The sequence below is a fragment of the Zingiber officinale genome, chromosome 3A (genome assembly GCF_018446385.1).
Source record: "Zingiber officinale cultivar Zhangliang chromosome 3A, Zo_v1.1, whole genome shotgun sequence".
Taxonomy (NCBI): domain Eukaryota; kingdom Viridiplantae; phylum Streptophyta; class Magnoliopsida; order Zingiberales; family Zingiberaceae; genus Zingiber; species Zingiber officinale.
This window is the reverse complement of record NC_055990.1, coordinates 34,131,930-34,147,307: the sequence shown is the minus strand read 5'-3', so window position 1 is coordinate 34,147,307 and position 15,378 is coordinate 34,131,930. Positions and strand designations below refer to the sequence as shown.

The following is a 15,378-nucleotide window of genomic DNA, read 5'->3' as shown; positions in this document are numbered from 1 at the left end:
GTATGAAACTCCTGGAAATATAGAGAAAAACATAATTTAATTACATTACTAATAACCATATAAAACTAGACAAGTTCAAGGGTAAATGACCTTCAGTGTTCATTTTTGGAGCTAACACAAAATATACAAGTTTTTTTTTAACACTAAGAATTTGGACTGAAGCAATGCTAGAGCTCTCCTAAGCTACAGCCTACAGAAGACCACCGGAGAAATTTCCATAATAGATGAAAACTTGGTGGAAGAACAGCATGTGGAACTACATAGAGAACAAAATTAGAGAGAAAACTGTATTTTGTTCATTACTTTAAAATTTGTTTGGTCCTATATTTTTTACCTTCTAAAACTTGTAGGGATGGGATATAAATAGAAGGTACAAAAATGCTCCCTTCACTATTAGCTGAGTTTTCTTGGTAATTATATAAGACAAGCATAAAAATTTTCTTATTGGATTTCCAGCAGCAATGAAATACTACCTTCTTGATCAAATTTACTCTGATAATTTTTCATCAAATTATGATTTTATTTTATATGTACCTAGCTTAAATACATTCTACTACTTTTACTCTTTCTAGTATACTTGTTCAATCTTGCTCGTCTTAACTGATCAGGTTGTTTTAGTCACTAAAAGATCCCTTTCCATTGTTTTGTAAACAAAACCAACAGTGCATCTCATGTTGCATTGGAAGATCACTTCACATGCAACTTAACATCAATATATGTACGTATGTACATGCATATGTATATAGCCTGGGTCTTCTATTTATTGCAGTTTCATGTCAAAAGGAAAACAGATATTTTTAAGGGGAAAAAAATTCAAACTGCCGTCCAGATCACTTTCATGTGAGATAACGACATGAATTAGCTTATCTGAGGACAAAGTGCAACTCATAGCTCCTTGGAAATGTTTGGTTATTTGAGTCAGCCACAGGGCCGGCCCTGAGGCATATCACCGGGGGCGACGGCCAAGGACCCTCGATTTTTAGGGGGCGCTGAATTTGACATACATATATAATATATATTATATATAATTAGATTGTTTTAATAAAAACCCCCCAAAAAATTATTGGATTATTTTAATAAAGGTCCAGGAAAAAAAGAAGGAAGGTAAATGATCATTTTTTCTCTTTCCAAGATTTTATTGTTTGTACAACTCTTTCTTCATTAATTTGTTTATAGAAGTCATAAGACTCCAAAGAGTAAAGTATGAATCATGAACCCTAATTTTCTCCTTTCTTCTCCTTTGAATCTCTTCTAATTAAATTAGAAAAGTTTATTCTCCAATTGAAATTTTAGTTTCATTAATATCATCATTGATCAATATATAAACTTACAACGTTAGTTACCTACTTATATATTTTTTTTTCTTATTGTCAATATTCAATATTGATTTTTAATATTGTATTGGAGCCAATATTTTATGATTTTTCTTATATATTTGAAAGACTTAAAATAAATCATCTCAATTTTAATCATCATAGAATAGATTATATCGATTGCTTCAAGCATAAACCAAGCTTTATTGTTCTTCAACTATTATTTTCACTACTTGTGTTTGTTTCATTATCAGTTTTATTGCTGGTTTTGTGTGCTTTATTTTTACACTTGAAATTGGTAGTACAATCATGTTTTCAAAGAAATATCAACCTTGGAGTCAAAAAAGAAACAAAAGATAAAGAGTGGAACAGATTATTAAAACTCATAAAGGTATTCTTTGTAAGCTTTTTAAAGCTAACTCTTCAATTGAAGATTCAATTGATGAATTACAAAAAAAAAGTTAAGAAGAACTAAATAATTGTACAACAAATGAATAACAATTGAGTAATCAAGAAGAACTAAATGATAATACAATCAATGAACGAGAAGAATTGAGAGAAAATGATGATTATAATCATACAACGAATGAGCAAGAAGAATTGAGAGAAGATGATGATAATGATTCACATATAAATGGCTTGATAATTTTATGTATCGAAAATGAGGTGTTAGAAAATTTTGATTTTGAAAATATTATTAACGATTTTACTTCTCAAAATGCTAGAAGATATAGATTTTTCAATGATTATTTCATACTTATTTTTTTTGTATTCATAGGTATTACATTTTTTGGAGAAACATAGGAAATATATTTTGTATGTGTTGTACTTTTTGAAGAATCTTGAGAAATATATTTTGTATGGAGTTTATCATATTTTAAATGAAATATATTAATTTTTAAGTTTTTCTATTAAACTATATTCAAATTGTACGTTAGTATATATTTTTTTCCTATAGAGGTCCATTTTCTCTTTTCGCCCAAGGGCCCCGAAAAGTCAGGGCCGGCCCTGGTCAGCCATATTAGAACAATCTTCTGAAATCTAAATATTTCATTGCTCAAAAAGGCCAATGATCTCCTACAAAACCAAAATTATATTATATTATAAAAATTAAGGAAAATGATCAAAGCCATCTCATTCAATCTCATTATTAGAATATCACAACATAAAAGTAGGTTGACTAGTAATCCAGGTCAATCAATTAGTACCATGCTAGCTTTTTTTTTTATAATCCAAGTGTTCAAGCATTGTCCGACTAATCTTGGAGGTAGACAACCTTCTCCCTGTTCACCTACCAAGAAAATCCAGAGTACAACTTATGTACACTTAGTGGCAGAGCTCTAGAATATTCATCCCTATTGGGATTTGAACTCGGGTTCTCTTATTTGTTCCCCTAAGTATTGTACCACTGTACTACACCCGTGGGGGCGCTAGCATGCTCTTATTGTTTCAACTAGGGTTACATCTACCTTAGGTGACACAATTTGGGCGACATACAGCAACATTTACAACTAAATCATCAACGTCCATATCATTCCAAGAGAATAGGGAACACCTACACCTTAAAGAGATAAGATGCAGCTTCATATAGGATTGTAAAATAACTATTCAATATTCGTCTATTTACATCAACCTTGACTAATTTTTCAAGTGAACAATGCCAACAACTTTGTGGATCCTGATTATTTGATGCATCCTACATGAATCCTTATGAATCTTGTTGCCATTGCGGTCTATATAAAACATCTTTAGTAATAGTCATGATTTAGATCACTCTCAATTTTAATTGTGTCAAACAATGCTAACATTTTCGCTCCCGGACCCCTCGCATCTTCAACTGAGTTATTCAACTTGTCTAACTATGATGTAAACCATGTTTAAAATCTTCAACAAGAATTACTTTTCAACATCTCAATGTACTTAAATGGAAAATGAAATTTAAAAACAATATTTCTTTTTCCTAATGTGTCTTGTTGAGTGTTTCCCCTATTCCTGAATATTTCCACTCTCTCCTTTTTGAAGGGCCTATTTTCTATATGCCTACTTTAGGCATTCTGAAACTTGGGTCTATACAACAATGGCAAGAAGAATTAAAAGCCATCAAAATAACAAATTATATATTGAACGATTAAATATGTATTTTTCAAAGAAGTAGACAATGTTTGTTTAAGAAATGCATATATACCGATATATATTTAAATAGGCATTAAGAATTACAAAGAATCAATGAATCTATCCATATTATTTCAGAGTGGTATGTTCCTCTTACATAACAAGCAAAGAAAATACATTTACTGATAAGTTTAGAAAGTTGAGATACCTGCATATGTTTGCTTATTCTAAGCATAATAACCACATGCAAAATCTTCAATTTCTTTGCCTGTGATATCTAAGTCTGGATTTCCAAGCTTGTAGCTCAATGAACTAGTGACGTCAAGGTCTAAAAATGATGATTGCCAAGTGGGATCTCCAAAAACTGAATTATCACGATATAAATTTTCATAGCTTGCTTCATATTTAAAACATGAAGTGGTACGATTAGTGTTGGCCACAGGAGGAGAGACACTTCTTTCAAAATTGCTTCCTCCTAAAACAGTATTATCAGTACCAACACAACTTACATTGCCACCCCAAAAGCCTGAGAAACTTCCCTCAATTTGAGATGAAATTGGAAGAGAGCTTGCCCAATTCAATCTGCTTTTGCTAAAGCTACCAAGGTTCTCTCTCCCAGATGCTATGGAGGCACTTGCAGTTGCAGAATTTACAGTATAATTGAGTTCAGTGTTTCCCAATACATTTTGAGGCAGCAAACTAAGAAGTGTACCAGTATTTTGGTTAATACTACTATATGGAATTGGACTATTATACCTATTTAAATTCCTGTTGCAGTAAGAGTTCAATTCCTGTTGATACTTGAGAATGCTATTGAGGTTGGCATTTCCTAAAATACTTGAGCTCAAAGTTGGATCATAATCAATTCCTACTCTGAAACCAGAGACTAGGGAAGAGAGCCCATTCCTCCAAGCAGACAATGCTCTTAATTTGGCATCCATCTTCATACCATATCCACTGAATAAGCTTGGATTATTTCCCTGTGTATACCCACTAAGAAAACTATTTCCTTCTTGTGTACACCCACTAAGCAAACTATTTCCCCCATTCACACCATAGTTATATCCATCAGTCTGCAACCGTGTGTTGGGGCCAGGTGAAAGTTCTTTAGGCACAGCCCTCTTGACCTCTACCTTCTTACCATTCAGATCATGGAAAGAATTGAGCAATACCTTATTCACAGCATCCTCAGAGTCATAAGTAATGAAACCAAATCCCCTAGGTCGCTGAGTGTTATGGTCATACATTACCACGGCATCTGTGATTGTCCCAAACTGATCAAAATAGTTCTTAAAGTCATTCTCTGTTATTGTAGGTGGTAGGCCTCCGACAAATATTTTCCTTGTACGGCCAGGGCTAAGAGATCCACAGATACTATTGTTGTTGCTTCTATTAAGAATTTGTTGGTCTTCCCTCGGAACAGCTTTCTTCACATCCACCTAAAGATTAATTAAGAACCGCCATTTTAGCCAAAGCCTAAGCTGGAGAGGCGATAACAACAATCTAGAACGCATTAAATCAGAAGAAAGGATTTAACTTACTATTCGACCGTCAATGGCATGCTTTTCCATGACAACCCTTTCAGAAACGGCAGGGTGAGTAAACACGACAAACCCGAAGCCTCGGGCGCGGCCCGTGTTCCGATCCTTCATGATGACAACCTCCGCCACCTCTCCGAACTTGCTGAAGTGCTCCCTGAGGTCATCCTCATTGGTGTCCCACGAGATGCCGCCGATGAAGAGTTTTCGCGGATCCACCGCCATTCCTTTCCTGCAAATTATCCACTAGACGAACCGTCGGCATCATCGTCGACACCATACTGGCCATCCAGAAACTAGCCGAGAACAACCGAAAGGCATCACGGAAAATCGGATCCAACGACGAGCTACTAATCCGCGGGAAAAAAAAAATTTCTTGGTCAAGGGGCCTAACCACGTCAATCAATCGACAAGCAACCATTGTCCCACAGTCCCGACAAAAGGCAACAAAGCATCGGTACGAGGCAAAAAGTACCAAAAAAGGCGAAATCAATACCAATAAGATCACGAGAAAGCCCTTCATGTCAGAAACAAACAATCGAGTGAATTGACGATAAAATGAGGGAGGAAGCGGCTTACCGATCAGGAACAGGAAAGCATCAGATGCGCAGGCGATCCGAAGAACGGTCGACCGCCTCGATGTTGGAAGAAGAGGAGGAGGGTGAACGCGAAGGCATCACAGGGGAGCCTCCGCCTCTCTCTCTCCTTCCTCTTCTTTCTCTTTTCCCTCTGCGCCTTCGTCTATTATTAACTTAAACATGAGATTTCCTAACCATTACCGCTTCATATCTTTTGGTTATTAAAAAAAGACGTTTTTTTACTGGTCCTAAATATTACGTTTTGAAGGACCTTATGCATATTTCGTATATATACCTTATAAATTTTTTTTCAATTTGAAAATTTTTTATATTTAATACTATAATTTAATCCTTAAATATTAAAGAAAAAAATAAAACAAAAAATTTTAGAAAAAAAATTATGTTAGTCGTGGAGGAGTACGAACTTGTCCATATGCTAACTTATTCGACAATTTATCAAAGGGTACATATAGAGATCTAAATTTATCAAAAGACGTATGTTACTTTGATATTTATCAAAGAACGTACTTTTTTAACTGCATTTTCTATTTTACCCTCATGACAATTTGACTTTTCTATTATTTTTTTTCTCCATTATTTTTCTCTCTCTCTCTTCTCTCTTTTTTGTATCGGCATGCAGAATATATGAATAACATTAATCAATTTTTTAATAACATTTTAATACATTTGAAAAGGTAAAAATAAACAATGAATATCATATTTGAACTCTTTACAATTTCAAAAATCCACTGGAACTAAAATAAGTGTAATCAGAGCTGTTTAGGTCGATCAGTGGATTTCGGTCAAAACTCACTGATGAACCTAAAGAGCTTTGATTGTATCTATTTCAGTTTCTATGGATTCCTAAAATTACAAGGAGTTCAAATATGATATCCATTATTTATTTTGGTTTTTCATAGATGTTAACATGTAAAATGAAAGAATCGTCAAAAACGCCCACGTTGGGCCAGATATGATTCCATATCAGGTCCACCATAGGTTTTTTTTGCCGATTCTTTGATTTGATATATTAACATTTATGAAAAAGTGAAATAAATAATGGACACCATATTTGAACTCCTTACAATATCAGAAATCCATAGGAACTGAAATGACTGCAATCGGAGCTCCTTAGGTCCATCAGTAGATTTTAACCGAAACCCACTGATGGACCTAGGGAGCTCCGATTGCAGTCATTTCAGTTCCTATGAATTTCTGATGTTGTAAGGAGTTCAAATATGGTGTCCATTATTTATTTCACCTTTCATAGATGTTAATATATAAAATCAAATAATCAGTAAAAAAAAATCACGTTGGGCTTGATATCATATCAGGCCCAACTTGGAAAGCCAAGTTATGGTACATTAGTGCAAAGCACCTTGATCTTTAACTAAGTCATCTCTTATAGCAAGAGCTCTGTTTGTGAGTTATTTGGATCTGATTAAATGGATCTCATCTCATCACTGAATTGTATATTCTCTACCACTAGTAATCCTCAGACTATTTAAATCATATTAATTATTCTAAGAAGATATTTCTTTGATCTTCTTTACCCCTAAAACCTTCAACTCTACTTAATTCAAGTCATCTTAGAAATTTATCAATATTCATAAATATTCATATTTTGTTAACTTATTTATAATCTATCAGGATTACAAATAGAAACCTTACAAATGACTACGATGTAAGGTATACCAGCAATTAGACTATGTTAAATGCTCAATTCTAGAAATGAAAATTTATGTTTTTCAGTTCAGGGTTCATAGTGTCTTTTGTGTTTAATAAAATTCTTCATATCATTATTAAGGTAACATGACAAGTACCTGAGTGTTGCTATCAAATACTGCAACTCAATGATCTTATTTTATGATTCTTTTATAGTAATTCCCAATGCACCTACCTGCAAGATAATGTGCATTTCATTTTAAGAGTTTTACGCGGTTTTATAAAAGCTAATAGTTTTTGGCTAGGAAAAACCTTAAAAACAGAGCTCCAGCGTTGATGAAAGTTAGACCTGATATGATTTTATATCAGACTCATGTTAGGCCTGATATGATTTTATATCAGGCTCATATTGGGCTCGATATGATTTCATATCAGGGCCACGTTGGGCCTAATATGATTTCATATCAAACCCAACGTGGATTTTTTTTACCGATCCTTTGATTTTATATATTAACATCTAAGAAAGGTGAAATAAATAATGGACACCATATTTGAACTTTTTGCAATATCAGAAATCTAAAGGAACTGAAATGGGTGCAATCGGAGCTCTCTAAATTCATCAATAGATTTTGGTCCAATCGAAGCTCCGATCGCGATCCGGATATATATATCACTTAATAAATTTTTTTTAATTTATGTTTAATTTATTAGTAATTTATCGTACTAAATATTTAATGATATACTAATCATTTAAAGTTGTGTAAAAAATACTAAATAATAATAATAAAAATAAATAAAAAATATTATATATATTGATCCTGTCCGAGCGTAGAGTCAATGGACGCTGGGGACGTGGCGTTCTCCGCTGTCCTCTGATGATGGTGTAGGCCTCCGATGAATCCTGCAAAGAAGCCGAGCCGGGAGGGGTTTCCCGGCGACGACCCTCCGAGGCTAAGTCAGACAGCGAAGAAGAGGAGCAAAGTAACGCTACTGTGGCTACAGTGATGAGAATCACATACCTCCGTCGAAGTCTGGGGGTCCTTATATAGGACCCCGGGGAGGCGCGGGCACGTTTCTCCAAACATACCTCAGTAGGGTTGTGTCAGAAAAGTATGTCTGACGTCATTCCGCAATCGTCCGAGCATATCCCTGATATGACGGTGGAAACTTCCACCGTACGATACTTTGTCCGCTCCGGCCTCCGACCATGCTGTTTGTCGGCGGCAGGTGTCTCGAGGATGAAGTTACCAGCTATCCTTTTTATCTCTTTGCGCTCTTACTTGTTCCCGGGCCAAGCGGACCAGCCGCTCGACGCTCATGGCCTCCAGGAATGCTCCGATACCTCGGACCGGGAGGGGGAAGCCCTGCTCATGTGCTCGGATGGGCTTGCGCCTTATTGTCTTGTGGCTCGGCCGAGCGACCTGTCCACTCGGCCCAGAGACTCTTTTACCTTAGAGCATCGGAGACCCGACCCCTGGTCGGGCTGTCTTTCGTTCGGCCTGGAAGACTCATGGCTGGATGTTAGGTCGACCGGATGCTTAGTCGGCCCGCCAGTCCGCTCGGCATGACCTTTGTCCGCTCGGCACGACCTTGGTGTTGACCCTCTTGACCATTGATCTCCACGTGTCGTTGACCTTCCGCCAACGAGGGTCCCTCGTCCTTACCACCGGATCATATATATATATATATATATAATGATAATAATTAAAATTTAATCTAATTAATTTTACTTCGAAAAATAATAATAATATAAATAATCTTACTATTTTATTAAAAATCTCCCCCCTTTACTAACTAACTTTGGTGAAGCCTAAAATGAATTTACGTTATTGTCCTTTTTTCTATTCACACTAAAAATAATTCTAAGGTTTATTAGTAATTCCACAAGCAAAACAATCAGTGATCTAGAGTTCGAGACTCAGCTACGACGATATTAAAAAATATACTTTTCTTAATTTCTTTTATTAAATTAAAATAATTATTTTCATAGGGAAGCCATTACAATAGTTTATTTTTAGAAAATTTATATATTATTATATTACACACGCGTTAATAATTTATATATTATTATATTACACACGCAACGCGTGTGTACGATCACACTAGTAGTTAATAAGAAAATAAGTTTATATGATTATATAGATTTTGTTTAGATTTTTTAAAAATTTAAAATGATTTTTTATTATATTATATATTAAAATGATTTTATTTTTAGAAAATAAATTTTATTTATTAAATTCTCCGTCTCCTCTCTCTTGTCTCACTTCTCACGCGTAGCAACCCCAAATTGGCGCCGCGCCGCCTTCTTCGACAGCGCGCAAGCTTCCCGATCAGGCCACGCCGGAGCGCCTCTGACGTCGTTTTCCGATTCATCAGGAGGTAATCATTTCCGATCCGTTCTTTTACTGTTATAACGTCCGAGAACGGCATTTCAGAGCAAGCCACGTTATTTACCGGAACTTTGGAACGGCGTGAGGCGTTCCCGTGCCGGAACGCCGGTTCCGGCCGTTCCACGCCCGTTCCGACGAACCATGCTGAGGATGGCCCCCGTTCCATTCACCAATAACAGATGCCTCGTCAGCCCCACCGCGGGAGAGCTCTTGGACGGCAGCGCGCTCGTGGGCTGGGACGACGAAGACCCGTCCATTTTGCTCCGCGTAGAGTCCGTTGGAGAAGCCAGGGAGCGGCTCCGGCTCGTGGTCCGGCGAATCGGACCCCGCTAGATCCGGGCCGAGCCGTTCCGCTGGGCGGCAATTCGGCAAGGTGACGTCGAAACAGTCCTGGGGAAATCCGACGGTGCTATCTCCGAGTTCCATATCACCTGGGGGAGATCGCACGGCTGCAAATGGTTGTCGCTTCGAGTGTGGGAGATACATAGATATCTGTATCTATTGATTAAGATATCTACCGAATCATCCCCCTTTGCCTCGCTGGCACGGAGGAAATCAGGTTTCCCCACATTTGGGCTTATTTGGCGCACGAGGTAATTCGTTAAGTTACAACGTGGCGAAGGAGCAGAATAAAGGGCGACGGAGGAAGAACGGCCGATTCAGAAGCGACGTGTAGGGATTTCATTCGGAAGAGGAAAACGGTGGGTGAGAAGCGGAAAATCCTCGCCTCAGAGATCGCTTCCTTGGGCGACCCGGTTCCCTGTCATCTCAGGTAGATCCGCCCGGATCTACCCTCTCTCTCATTTTTACGCCGCCTTCGCTTGGATCTTCCTGCAATTTTGCGTTGCTGATTCGGGCGTGTGGGCCGCGGTTCTCCAGCTTCTGGTTCGTTTTCATTTCTCGCTTTGGATGTGCTGATATTCTTTTTCGTCACTGTGTTTCATTTGTTGGGAATCGCGAGAACGGGTGAAATTGGTGCGAAATTGAAGCGTTTGTCGATCCAGATCATCTTTTTGTCGTCTTGGCATTATGGGTGTGCTAAATTTGTTGTATTGCTAAGCTGCGCAAGCGAATTGACATCATTCAAAAGTCAATCGAGGATATGAGATTCAGTTGTATGTGGATACAATAGAAAAGAATGTAAGAAGTTGAAAGTGGAAGTTTTTATTATGCGAGTTTAGAGTTATAGTTGAGATGAATCAATGTTCAAATTATAGATTGTTAGGCAGCGGAAATTGTTACTTGCTTATCGTGTTAGGGGTTAGATGATTAGATTTTTCTTAGTGGAGTAATATTGAACCTTCATAGAGGACGTCAGGTAAGAGGATCGAAGTGTTTGTTGCATAGATCACAATACGTATGATTATATAAGTGGAAAATTGGTGTAGTGCCAAATTTTTAATGCTTGGTGGAACTGATTGGAGTTTTTGTCTAATCAATCACCCGGGTACAAGGTATTAGAATAGAAGAACTATGTCATTGTATCCGATGAAATACTAACTAAATCATAATTCTGAACCACATTTTTATTTCCATTTTTTTTGTTTAAGTTGTTCCAAAAGAGCTTGAGTTTACTATGCTGCTTTTCAAGAAATATTCCTAACTATATATACAATAGTTTGAAATAAGTATTTCATGCTGTGTTCATACTAATGATTTTTTTTAACTATCTTGTCTATTCTTTCAAAAATTTCACCCGCACTTTTATTGTATACTTGAGCTTTATTCTGCAATTGACTCTGAAAGATGTGTTAATTTGTATGTCTACCTAGATTATATGGTTGAAATATCAACAATTCATTCTTCCCAGAAACCTTTTTTTATGCATCATATAACTTCATTTTTGTTTGAACTGATTTATAGTGTTATTATTGATTTGATTTTTGTTAGACACATTCTGGTAAATTTGATTGCATAGACCAAAGTTCTGGAAATAAATATGTGACAATTGGGTTAGGTAGTCGATGTTATTGTGATTACTTTCTTCTTTCCTCTATGAAATATAAATTGCTATCCAAGTTCACATTTCCACTTCCTTCTATTGCACCGTTTACTCATGGAAATTTTTTAAATTCTTTTGTAGTAATGGTTTTTATGTCTATTTGAATTAAGTTTTTGGTGTTATTCTCTAAAGTCCTAGATTAGGGATTATGATTTATCAGAGAAAGAATTAACTGTGTTGAATGGGAATGTTTTTGGACATTTTAAGTGCACCTTGACCTGCTCTGGGCCTCTCCACAAGCATCCGGTCACTCATGACTAGCTCCAGGCCTACCCTCAACTTCGTTCAAGGCCACCCCACATGACATTTGATCTAGATCATGGATCTGATATCATTTGTTGTGCTCAAAGGATGTTCACATATCTCCACAATGGCATGAGGAAGTGTTATGTTAAATCGTATTTGTCATTGTGGAGATATGTGAACATCCTTTGAGCACAACAGTTACGTATAATAGATCCAATGTGGTTCGATCCTTCCCCGGGACCCCTCATTTATGGGAGCTTCGTGCATCGGGTTGCCCTAATAAATTATTTAGTTCCATTATTGTCATATATTAATTCAAATAAATTTTGAGTTATAAAATTTTGATTCTTGAAGTATGCATATTTTGTATTGAAAATTTTTAGTGATATTTAGTGCTCAACTCAGGAAAAACTTATGGTTCCACTATCGAGGAGACACATGAACCACCAACAGCCTTCAAAGCGGCATGGTGTCCCAATTGTCCATCCCTTTCTTGGATTCTCTTCTTTTGCTCGGACTATTTTATTCAGCTGCTCTGCCCCTACCTATTCGCGTTCCGCCTTCACTAAGTCACCAGGTTTTGTCACTTCTTCCCTCTCTTTGTCTTTTCCATTTCTTCTTCTAACATCATCTCATTTTCTAAGATTCCATTCCTGAGCTGAAACCCACTAAATGTCTTGAGCATGTCAAATTTGAAGAAGTGGATGAAGACGAGGAACAAGTAAGAGAAGTGCTTCTGCACGTTTTACATCCTAATTTATTATGATTTAGAGCTAACACTTGATATTGTCTGTGCTTGGGTAAGGTTGACATGCTACATGCAGATTTTGGGTTCTTTGACCCTAGGCCGGGGGATTTCAGTGGGGTGAAGCTTCTTCTTCACAATTACCTTGACAACAAGCCATGGGACCTCAGTGGTTTTGTGGATTTGATCTTGGAGCAGACAACTGTTGGTACAGTTGTCAAATTGGATGAGCAAGATGAAGTAGGAGATGTAGATGATGATGATGGTGGTCCTTTTGGCATTATCAGTGCTATTAATCTGCAAAGATACCAGGTCATCTTTAGTAAACCTATATTACCTTTTGCCTTGCTCATTTTTTGTACTGTAATCTGAAGTTTTATTGCTCCCAGCATCACAGATGCATCAAGGAACTCAAAGAGTTCTTGCTTGAAGCATGTACTGAGAAAGCCACAAAGAAAAAGATTAAGACATATTTGGAACGACAAGCGGGTGATGTGGGCCTTTTAGTTTCTCAACGCTTTGTCAACTGCCCCTACCAGTTAGTGCCTCCATTGTATGATGCATTATTTGATGAGATAGCATGGGCAACTGAAGATGAGGTTAGCAACAAACGTCTGTACATGAAATATCTTTAAAATTGCATTTGTCTTTTGGTTATTTATACGTCTACTTGTTTCTTTCAGCCAACGCAGGAGCTTAGGGACTCCTTCTGTTTCAAGTATTATGTGTTGGTTACTAGAATTTTTGAGGTAGATTGATTGCTTTATCATTGGTGTTAGTTTGCATTAGTATTCTTTGGTGGTTGGTTGTCAATAATTGTAGCCGAGATAAAGAACAATTGGTATTCTTTTTCTCATGAAATAGTTACAGCTATGGTCATTGTAAGTGATGCCTCTCAAGTGTGTACAAGCCACTATTTATTTTTTGGGGATCTTCTCAATAGCCATATGTTTTCGTTCATGCTAGTTCTAGAATGATTTTTAGATTCGTTTTTTGTTCTCAACCTCAGAGCAAAGCCATCAAACAAAGCAAAGCAAACATGAAGGGTGATGTTGATTTTAGGGACTCTATAATATATATCAAGCCAGAGGACGAGATTTTTCAAGAGGTACTATGGAAATAAGTTAAATTGCAAAGCTTACTAACAAAATCTCTCACAGTCTCTCTCTCGATTTCAGCTGAGCTCACTTTCATTTACTTTTGCTTTGCGTGCTGTGAGGCCCTCTCCTAGTGAGGTATGCATGGTGTTTCCTTGTTGATTCATTACTCATTTCTTACTAAGCATTTATATGTTAACAATATGAAAATGTTTTCAATGTTTTATAACTTATTGCCATTTGGTGGATATATGCTACTCTACATTCCATATTTGCATTCTCACTTTTTATCTTATGATATCTAGCAACTAGTTAATGGCATGCAAGGTATTTATGACAACCAAATTTAATAAACTTTGCTCTGTCTTTTAAGTGTCTTATCACAACTCACATTCATATTTTACCTTAGATTAAATTGTTCTAATAAAAGGACATTGAATGAATTATTTTATTTTATATTTAAATTTGGAAATCTATGAAATACTGCTAGGCAGAGATTTCAATATAACATATTTAGATCATTAGATGAATGCCTTCATCAAGTTCAGTGCAAAGCTAGAGAACTAAAGAAATATCCAACAGAGTTTTATTTGGTTTTTCATGAATGTCTATGATCAGCCATCCACATTATTTTGCTTGATTCAATTTACTGATACTGAAAGTTGTTCTATGCTACTACAGATGAAGAACTACAAGGAGAAGGGGCTGGTCATGGTTATAGATGCTAGAGAAGTTTCTAAGTTTCGAGAGAAGTTAAAGTGTTTACTGGCTGAATGTTGACACTTGCAAGCACTAGGCCTATAATTTTGGCGCTAAGCAGACAAACCAATTTGCAGTCTATGCAGCTTGGCATGGCAAATCAGTTGAAGATTTTTGTTGCCGAGGTCGGCACCCCGCTCCTTTTGCCTCTGTTCTCGTTTTTCCTGAAGCTTCTCGCCGACCAAAGTTGATAACGTTAAATACAATTTGATAAGATAATCTGTTTTGATTGGATTTGAAATATGAACAATAGATAAAACTTAATGTTTATCGTCTACCTATTGTATTATGTTCGTGTGAGTCGGAATGAATTTGTTTGGACTATTTAATAATTTTGACTAAGAGTTGTTTTTATGCTCTAAATTGTTCCTTATAATTCAAAATGAATGAAATATTATTCTTAACCCTCTTGGAAATTTAAGGATTAAAATTTTCATTAAAACGAGTTTATTTGAAATGAATGCAATGAGTTAGATGTTAATATTTTATGCGTTCAATCGACTTGTTTTTCAGTATCAATTCCAGAAGCTCAAAAGGTGAACAAATGCCACGAAAAAAAAAACTTGGGGGGAATATGAAGACAAAGTTAATATTAAAACTAAAAATATATAAATGAATAATATAAAATTTGAATCCCAACACCATGCTGCATGAAAACTGAACCCTCATTACTTACAAAACCCATCCATATATTTACCATCACATTAAGCCCCAATAAAAAAATAACAATAATAAAATAACAAAGCACTATGTTTAAGCAGAAGTTTATTAGATTTTTTGGGTCAAAAGTATTCAGCTAGATGTAAAAAAAATAACCTTCTACGTTTCTGTGCCGTGTTCTCTGATCAATGTTGGCCAACGGATTTACTTTGAAACATGTTCAACGCGTGCTTGATTCTGAAATGAGATGTATAAAAATATTAAAGAAAAAAG

At 36.3% G+C, this 15,378-nt stretch overlaps 2 protein-coding genes across 6 annotated transcripts in view; one reads left to right on the top strand and one right to left on the bottom strand.

The window, feature by feature from the left end:
- Positions 1-5,725, bottom strand: part of LOC122051711 (heterogeneous nuclear ribonucleoprotein A0-like) — a 34,679-nt gene extending 28,954 nt beyond the window's left edge. Inside the window, exons 1-3 of one of the 2 annotated variants that reach the window (XM_042612944.1) lie at positions 5,543-5,725; positions 4,967-5,209; positions 3,634-4,864 (exon numbers count right to left, since the gene is read on the bottom strand). In XM_042612944.1, the coding sequence (XP_042468878.1) occupies positions 3,653-4,864; positions 4,967-5,188 (1,434 nt within the window). In that variant the 5' untranslated portion in view covers positions 5,189-5,209; positions 5,543-5,725 and the 3' untranslated portion in view covers positions 3,634-3,652. The remainder of the gene's footprint in view (positions 1-3,633; positions 4,865-4,966; positions 5,210-5,542) is intronic. The other variant, XM_042612945.1, reaches the window with a different exon arrangement.
- Positions 5,726-9,453: 3,728 nt separating this feature from the next.
- LOC122051713 (protein BCCIP homolog) lies at positions 9,454-14,799 on the top strand. 4 transcript variants are annotated; one of them, XM_042612950.1, is made up of 10 exons: positions 9,476-9,585; positions 9,642-10,481; positions 12,250-12,421; positions 12,489-12,565; positions 12,650-12,901; positions 12,979-13,188; positions 13,273-13,338; positions 13,599-13,697; positions 13,768-13,824; positions 14,368-14,799. In XM_042612950.1, the coding sequence occupies exons 3-10, from the start codon at positions 12,259-12,261 to the stop codon at positions 14,464-14,466; spliced, it is 1,023 nt and encodes a 340-aa protein (XP_042468884.1). In that variant the 5' UTR covers positions 9,476-9,585; positions 9,642-10,481; positions 12,250-12,258; the 3' UTR covers positions 14,467-14,799. The 4 variants fall into 4 exon arrangements, with proteins under 4 accessions (XP_042468886.1, XP_042468888.1, XP_042468884.1 ...); XM_042612952.1 differs by lacking the exon at positions 9,642-10,481 and having other exon boundaries at positions 9,454-9,585; XM_042612954.1 differs by lacking the exon at positions 9,642-10,481 and having other exon boundaries at positions 9,472-9,585; positions 12,238-12,421.
- Positions 14,800-15,378: the final 579 nt, after the last annotated feature.

Excerpts from the sequence above, each read along its gene's own strand:
- LOC122051713 (XM_042612952.1), top strand. The coding sequence starts at position 12,259 with ATGGTTCCACTATCGAGGAGACACATGAACCACCAACAGCCTTCAAAG. Across the intron at positions 12,902-12,978 it reads TTAATCTGCAAAGATACCAG|CATCACAGATGCATCAAGGA; the intron begins GTCATCTTTAGT and ends TATTGCTCCCAG. Across the intron at positions 13,825-14,367 it reads TGAGGCCCTCTCCTAGTGAG|ATGAAGAACTACAAGGAGAA; the intron begins GTATGCATGGTG and ends ATGCTACTACAG.